Source organism: Primulina eburnea, chromosome 13, assembly GCF_022965805.1.
Source record: "Primulina eburnea isolate SZY01 chromosome 13, ASM2296580v1, whole genome shotgun sequence".
Lineage (NCBI taxonomy): Eukaryota > Viridiplantae > Streptophyta > Magnoliopsida > Lamiales > Gesneriaceae > Primulina > Primulina eburnea.
In genome coordinates, this window is record NC_133113.1 from 26,280,265 (window position 1) to 26,288,458 (window position 8,194).

Sequence of the window (8,194 nt, forward strand, 5' to 3'; positions counted from 1 at the left end):
GTTTGTATTTGCATAAGTAACCATGTTCTAGTGCTCCTACAAATTATTTCTTCCCTCTGCCACTTCATCTATTCATCTCCATGTATTGTATACCGTTTTTCGAGGATATTGATGATCGCATTTTATAAAAGCCTTGCTGTCCAAAGCAATGATTTATTTTAATCTTTAAGTCCTCCATGCTCGTAGTTATTGGATGCGTTAATCTAATTCCATAAAACATTAATACATGGTTTACTTCTGCTTTTTATGTTTGTTCAGCAAAATGAAAATTTTGAAAGCTTCAAAATCCGAAGATATGTTTTGTGGCTACTAGGCCCTTTGCATTAGAGTTATACTTTCTGGCCTTACCTACCTGGGTGCTTTTAGCATTGGGAGTACGTAAAGTTTTCAAAGTTATCTCATTTGAAACCACATAGTTCTTTAGCTTCTCGCACTCTGTGTTTCTTGAAATTTAATATGTGGTTCTCATTATTGAGAAATGAACACGAGGCAATAATATAATGCTTATAATTTTTACGAAATACCTTCATGTTCGGCATACCCCTACATTTTAGTGCAGTTTTGGATTCAGCATGCTCTTTTACTACTTTTGGTATTCATTATTTTTTTAACTAAAGTAATGCCTGCTTTTTTATGTTTTTCTTTGGTGATGCTATTTCAGCTATGCCATGTTCCTGTTCACTACGCACCATGAAGAGCTGGTAGGGATCTATGCTTCTCAGCTTGCTCAGCATCGTTGCGTTGATCTCTTTGTCCATATGATGGAATTGAGGCTGAATAGCAGGTCTATTTCCAGATGTGCTTTTCCATATACCCAACTTACGATATTCCTGCAACATTGACCATTTCCATAAGCTTAATGAATTTTTAAGCGAAGCTTTTTAATGATTGTTGACATTAATTTATTTTGTCAATATGTTATTTCCTTATTTAATCATCTCTCTTATTTCTTTTTTGGGTGGGGCTGTATGTGATCTGTTCCGACATTGTGTGGAATACAGCTTTTACATACCACTCACAAGTGTATACAAAGGAAATTTAAGATGAAAAATCATTTCCTGTTCCACATATTTGCCTATTGACTGCCAGATTATTTGATTGCATTTTACCTTGAGCTTCCTTTCTCTACAGTGTTCATGTCAGATACAAGATCTTTATATCTGCTATCGAGTACTTACCATTTTCTTCTGAAGATGATTCAAGAGGAAATTTTAAACAAATACTTGACCGGTATTGCTTTTATTCTTGAGCTTTTCTCCCTCGCTAAGTTATGAAGAATGCTGTATAAAAGCGGCTTTTGTGTATTCTGATTTCTCTCATGAACAGAGTTCTTTCGAGATCTCGAGAAAGTAGTATTGAAAAATATTCCAAGTCATCGGATGTTGCAGAGCAGCATCGGTTGCAGAGTCAACAAAAAGCTATGGTTATTCAATGGCTGTGCTTTACGCCTCCCTCAACGATTAATGATGCCAATTTTGTTGCTGAAAGGCTTGTTCTCCTTGCACTGATGCATAGGTAATTGTTTTTTTCACTTCTGATGATGATACATCATTATAGCTTTTAATCTAACTAGTCCATGTTTGGATGATTCATCATTATAGCTTTTAATCTAACTAGTCTATGTTCTGTACGTCCTTTTTCTTCCATTCCATTTAGAGAAGCTGATGAGATGAATGAGTTTTCTGCGTTTTGCTTGCATGTACACGCTTTCCTGGAATTCTGTTTTTTTGTTCACTCGTAGACAAATACTTCTATGTTAGTTTTCAGTAATTACTTTTTCTTTGCCCCAAGGAGGAAAAATAACAAAAGAAAAATAATTTAACAAGTCGTTTTGCTCTCGACATTATAGTTTTACCATCGTGTAGCTGATAGATAGACCTCCTATTGTTGTAGCAATTTATTGTTGAGGGAGTTTGCTCTTATGTCAATGTGGAGAGTGCCAGCACTACCGGTTGGGGCTCACACAGTGCTTAGTCTACTTGCGGAGCCTTTGAAACAACAAACAGAAATCCTTCTTTCCGCTGAGGATCTTGATGTTTCCGAGAATCTGAGAGAGTTCCAGGACTGGGTATGTCGTTGTTGGTTTTGCATTCTTTAAATTACTTTGGCATCAATTTCTGATCCCATTTGCAATTGATCAGAGTGAGTACTATTCTTGCGATGCAAAATATCGCAGTTGGCTTAACATTGAACTGGCAAATGAGGAGGTTTTGCCTAGTGAACTCTCAAATGAAGAAAAGCAGAGGACCATGGCAGTGGCCAGAGAAACTCTTATATCATCATTGAAGTTGCTAAGTAGTAAGTCATATTATTTTTATTGATGTGTTGTGAAGAAAGGATTTGTGTGAGTATTCTGATATGAAGAAAGGATTTGTGTGAGTATTCTGATACGTTCATTTGTTCTCTTAATGTGGATTATCTATGTGGTCTTTTACTGGCATTCTGTTATCTCTTGATGGGAATTGTCTATGTGGTCTTTTACTGGCATTCTGTTATTGATCAATTTATTTTCATGCTCATATCATAGGAATAGATAATCCTTGGCTGGTTTCAACGCGAGGTCATTTCCTTGAATCTATGGAACCGGTATTTCTTGAATTGCATGCTACAGCAGTTTTATGTTTACCCTCTGGTGAGTGCATACTCCCTGATGCTACTTTGTGCGCAACATTAACAAGTGATTTCTACTCATCCATTAGCGAGGAAGACGTTCTGCATCGAGAATTAATGGTAAACCTTGTATCCTTTTATCAGAACCATATGCTTATTAATTCACCCATTCTGTATAGCAAATAAATACGATCTGATTTACATATTATTGAACTGGACAATTTGGTAAGGACATACTTCTCTTTTTAATTGGAATCTTGAAGTTGGTTTCCCCTTTTCAGCCAGCAAGCAATCATATGGCTGCTTATTTACCATGAATCAAATTGAGCATGTTTGCTTGCTGATTCTGGAAAGATCAAGGTTTCCAACTGTAAACAAAATCTCTATTTTTATGAGTCGTCAGTTGTCACCTTTTAATATTTCTTTCTTCTACTTTCGTGCGTAACCTAGAAAATCACCATCACGAGTCTTGTTCAAATAGAAATGTTTTTCCCCAGCTCTGCCAACAAAAAAAATCCTTGGCTCTTTAGTTTGGAGATATTTGTTTCTGATACTCTGATTTGCCGCTGACAATATGAAATTGCATGAGCAGTTTATGAGCATCATCATACCTCAAATTTTTACTTTAAAGTTTTCTGTATCTTATTGCCTTATTAATACCTGGTCTTTGTGCGTCCATTTGTTTGGCATATCTTCGTATGAGGAACAAGCAATCTATTATTTTCTCTTGTGATATGGACATTGTGATTAATGGATTATGACATGTGTTTGATTTTATTTTTTATTATGTTTTGTGGCTTTTGTAATTTTTAAGTTAAGATGATTTAGGATTTTGTATTTACACATAGTAATCAAAAGCGCAAGGCGAATAAAGTGCTCAGGTGTCCTCAGGCTTAAAGCGCAAAGCCAAGCGCATTCTTTATGGAAATAAAACACACTGAATAAAATATTCTAATTCTAAAAAAAATAAAATCAATTTATTTATATAAATATGAAACATGACATATCAAATATATTACCATCATATTTTTCATGTTCCAAGAATGAATTAAAATGTGAGGGCAAAGAGCTGAGGTTGTGGGGCAGAGGCAACACGGTATTAGGGTTTCCTCTTCTATATTTTTAATAAATAGAATAAAAACCGCATTTTTAACGAGCGATTTCTACTCTGTCAGATTTTTTTAACAAAAAACTGTTTTTTCTATGAAGTGCGCTTAAAGCGCAAAGCACTCAAAGCTTCATGAAAACTGTGAACTTTCAAGTGCACTTGCACGCAGACTGTGCGCGGCTTTGAGAGTTGTGTATTTACCTCTATGATTGTTTTACTATTATAATTTTTACTTAATTAAATGAGGTGGCGTCTTGCGTATTTCAGTTTTTTGTTTAGATTCATGCATGCCCTCTTAGATCATATTTTCATTTATTAGTTGGACTGTGGTTCATTGGTTAATCTATTAAATTCTACAGGTTTCAATGAGTTCTTAATCAGTAAATCAGATGGGATCTATGTTGTTATGTTAGGAAATTCATTAATAAAATAACTGTAACTACTCTGTTGCATCGTAAGAGATTGGTCTACGAAAAATGTTTACAATTTGTTTGGCTTACTGTATTTTGCATCATGTCTTTTTTTTGGTGGGGCAGTTCGGCAATTGGTGGCTATTTAGTGCAAGTTATGATTTTAGAACATTCTGTATGTGTCAACCAGCTTGATTGTGGTGCAAGTTATGAATTAGGAATTCTGTATGTGTCGATCCAGCTTGATTGTGTTTTTCCCTTTGCCCTTGCAAGTCGCTCATGTGTCTATTTTATGGTCAAATTTTATTCTCAATATGCAGGTTAATGTTTCCATCTCAACCAGCGATAATTATTTCATCAAAGTGGTCCTTCGCTGCTTGGCAGTGGAGGGTGATGGGCTTGGACCTCATGATCTCAATGATGGCGGAATTCTGGCAGCTGTGTTGGCAGCTGGATTCAAAGGTTATTAGCCTGCCAGTGTGTACAATTATTAATTATTATTGTATCTCTGTGCCATTAGCCTTTCACTTTAATTAATTTCATACCACTGCATAAAAGAACTGGTATTGGTAGAGATGGCATCCTTCCTTGTGTCTTTTTTTATTTCCTCTTTTATTGATGGATTCTTGGACATTATCTACTTTTTTTTATTTGAATTTTCATTTGTTGTGTAGAGGAGGATGGGAATTTTGTGCTAGGGTTGTGTCTAAGATCCTGACTTAGTGTTTTTCAGAATTTCACCGTCTTCCACATTATCTTCTGTTCACAATTTTGGGATTAAAAATACCTGCATATGTAGACATGTCAAAACGGGTTAGCGGTATGGGGCATATATGAGAACTATATCTATATTTGTGATATCTGCACCGTACCTTACACACCATAAAGTAAATCTTATGTCTCAGGAGAGCTTTCTCGATTTCAAGCTGGAGTTACAATGGATATCTCCCGATTGGATGCATGGTACTCGAACAATGATGGTTCTTTGGATGGGCCAGCGACTTACATAGTTCATGGTCTTTGTCGCAAGTGTTGTATCCCTGAAATTTTTCTTCGGTGCATGCAGGTACCGATAGTGTTGATGTTAAATAACAATCATCCATGTATTACATTGTAAATATGCTTTAGTTCCCCATATCTTAAAGCGACAATACAAACTTTCACAGAATAAGTGAAATGTATTTTGTTGTTTCATATATGTGTACTTGGCCCATCTTTAGGTCTCAGTTTCACTGATTAAGTCAGGCTATCCACCCGAGGGGCATCGTGAGTTAATTGAGCTTGTCGCATCTCCAAAAACTGATTTTCTTCATCTGTTCAGCCAGCATCAATTGCAGGTAAGCTTGATTTTTCCCCTCATATTTCTCCTTTGCAGTTCCCTGTTTCGCTCACCTCTTCTGGAATAAACTCTTCTAGTTTGAAATCTGACTCATCAGATGATTTTACTGAATATGCTAGATTTTTATCAGCAGTTATCAAAAGTTATCTATTACTTATTTTATCTCAGCTGGTTCTTCTCCATTTTTACATGCTCATAATTTCAAACTTCTCGTGTATTTATTTCAACTTGGTTGTTAACTCAGACCATCTAAAGTCTAAACAGATAGAAAAATATTATGATGCCTTAAGAGTAGACCGACTGTACAATGAGGAATGAGGGGTTTTCGTGTTTCATGAACTTTCAGCATGTCCAGCTCCAAGCTTTAATTTACCATCTTAATCTTTTTCATCTGTGCTGGCGTGTCATAGCATTTTCACAAATGGAGCGTTCCAGTTAGATCTTTAGAGCTACCATTTGTTGTTTCCTATTGATATGCTTATTAATATTTGAATGTCTGTTTCAATCCAGGAACTCTTACTATTCGAGAGAGAGTACACCATATACGAGATGGATCTCGAGGAGGAATCAGATTCTTGACTGGCATAATGTGAAATTCTGGGTCACATGAATTGAGCATCGATGCACTAATTTATACAGAGCCATTTTTCTCTTCACGGGGAAGCTAAAAAGACAGCAACCAAGCCCCTTCCGAAGCGCACGTCATCATCCTCCAAAATCATCAAAGGATGTTGAATATGACTGCTGCCATGTGCTGGAGGAATTGGGTTGATTATGTGCGCTTTAATTTAGTTATGTTCTGTAGTTTCTCAAATTCATCTGTCTGGGAAATGAACTTGATATAGTAGTGGCTGTGCATGTCACAGCCAGAACTCTCCTAATTTTTTATTCTTTTTTTGAAGGACTGAAAAGGTTGGTTCGATAGTTATTATTTTGCGAGAGTATTATCTGTGTAAGGATAAATTATTATAAGAGTCCGTTTATTTGGATGGATGAGATTTGATATGTTAAAAAAATTATGTGATTATTAAAATGATTGAGTTGGATGTGAATTGTGGAATAATAATTGATAAATAATAATATATTTAGATTGATTGATTACATTTAGTAAATTTAAAATTTATCATTTTTAATAATTACTTAATAAATATACATAAAGATAGAAAAAATATAATATCATAATTATATATTTGATTGACACGAGATAAAATTAAATTTAATTGATGTGAGATAAATAATTTTTATATAAATTAAAACCAAATGTTTGATGATCCAATCATACGAGTCCAACATAACATAACCTATCAAGGACAAAGGAATTTATTGAGAATATTCTAGAAAATATTTTTATAATTTGGAGAGGTGTTAACATTATAAATTGGAGTAAAAATACAGCAAAAAACTTTGCATAGCAGGTGTAAATTGTAATTACCACTATTCATACTCTATGTTTAGCAGCAGAGAATGTCGAGTGAATCAATGATGACTAGTAAGTGGATCACGAATGTTGAAACTAATTTTGACAAATTGGGTCTTCCAGTTATTGAAGAATTTCAAAATTATGATTACTCGAGCAATTTTTGAAATGGCCACTAATCCGTTCAAAAGACTCTGTATTAGATAATTTAAATAAACATTGTTGAAAATAAATAATTTTTAAAAAATGTACTTATAAAAATATTTTAAAAAAATAAAAGAAGTCATTCTTAGTTTTAGTTGGGTCGTTTTTCCAATATTGCATTTGTTTCATCTTTGTATTACACCTTGTTTTCCATTATGTAAGGCCCGAGAAATTTATCATGTTAATCCGAAATGATTTCTTGATTAATTGATGTAATTATGGACGAAAGGAACTAGACCGGGAAAGACGAGAACAGACGCGAAATATGTGCGAAGGAGATGCCATACGCGCACATGCGCGAGTTGGTGCGCACACATGCGCGGTTTTGGCAGAAGACTCCGCGCATCTGCGCGGCGTGAGGGCGCGCATATGCGCGAGGTGTCCAGTAGCCTAGGGGAGTGCTCGGCGCATATGCGCGACGTGAACGGGCGCATATGCGCGAGCAGGGCAGAGAAGTTGGCGCACATGCGCGGCGTGAAGGCGCGCATATGCGCGAGTTGCGTTGCACGAGACAGTAGGTCTCGCGCATATGCGCGACGATGGGGCGCGCATATGCGCGAGCTGCCGTGACGAAGACGCGCCGAGGCTTTGTGTCTCGCGCATATGCGCGAGACGTGCAGTACGCACAACGAGCCACTTGCTTCACAGCTACAACGGGACGTAAGTTTTATTGAATTCTGATATTGTTTAGAATTATGATATTGCCAGAATCAAATAGAAATCATATATGGTGTTTCTGATATAAAAGACATCGTATAATCGAAACCAAATCGAAGAACAGATACCGTATGAAATTGCTATGATTTCAGAGTGATTAGACTGAGAATTGATATCTGTTGATTTATATTGTTGGGTATATTTATATTGATACAGTACATTTGATAGTATTCAGAACCGTGTTATTATATATGTGATGTGAAATTGACGGGGTTACTGAGACTGTATTGTTATGCCGTCGAAACATCAGTAGACTGATATTGATCAGATTCAGTAATGATTGAGATTGTATCGTTTTATTGTGACATTGATCAGATTATATTTTGAATTGAGTATTGATCAGAGAGAGTATTGAATCAAATTGTATTTTGACACAGTATATTCGATAT

At 35.7% G+C, this 8,194-nt stretch overlaps 1 protein-coding gene across 1 annotated transcript in view; it reads left to right on the forward strand.

The window, feature by feature from the left end:
• Positions 1–6,519, forward strand: part of LOC140808706 (nuclear pore complex protein NUP107) — a 32,119-nt gene extending 25,600 nt beyond the window's left edge. Inside the window, exons 16-25 of the mRNA XM_073165888.1 lie at positions 662–784; positions 1,132–1,230; positions 1,327–1,515; positions 1,894–2,068; positions 2,142–2,298; positions 2,528–2,730; positions 4,449–4,590; positions 5,034–5,194; positions 5,349–5,465; positions 5,978–6,519. Of these exons, the coding sequence (XP_073021989.1) occupies positions 662–784; positions 1,132–1,230; positions 1,327–1,515; positions 1,894–2,068; positions 2,142–2,298; positions 2,528–2,730; positions 4,449–4,590; positions 5,034–5,194; positions 5,349–5,465; positions 5,978–6,046 (1,435 nt within the window). The 3' untranslated portion in view covers positions 6,047–6,519. The remainder of the gene's footprint in view (positions 1–661; positions 785–1,131; positions 1,231–1,326; positions 1,516–1,893; positions 2,069–2,141; positions 2,299–2,527; positions 2,731–4,448; positions 4,591–5,033; positions 5,195–5,348; positions 5,466–5,977) is intronic.
• Positions 6,520–8,194: the final 1,675 nt, after the last annotated feature.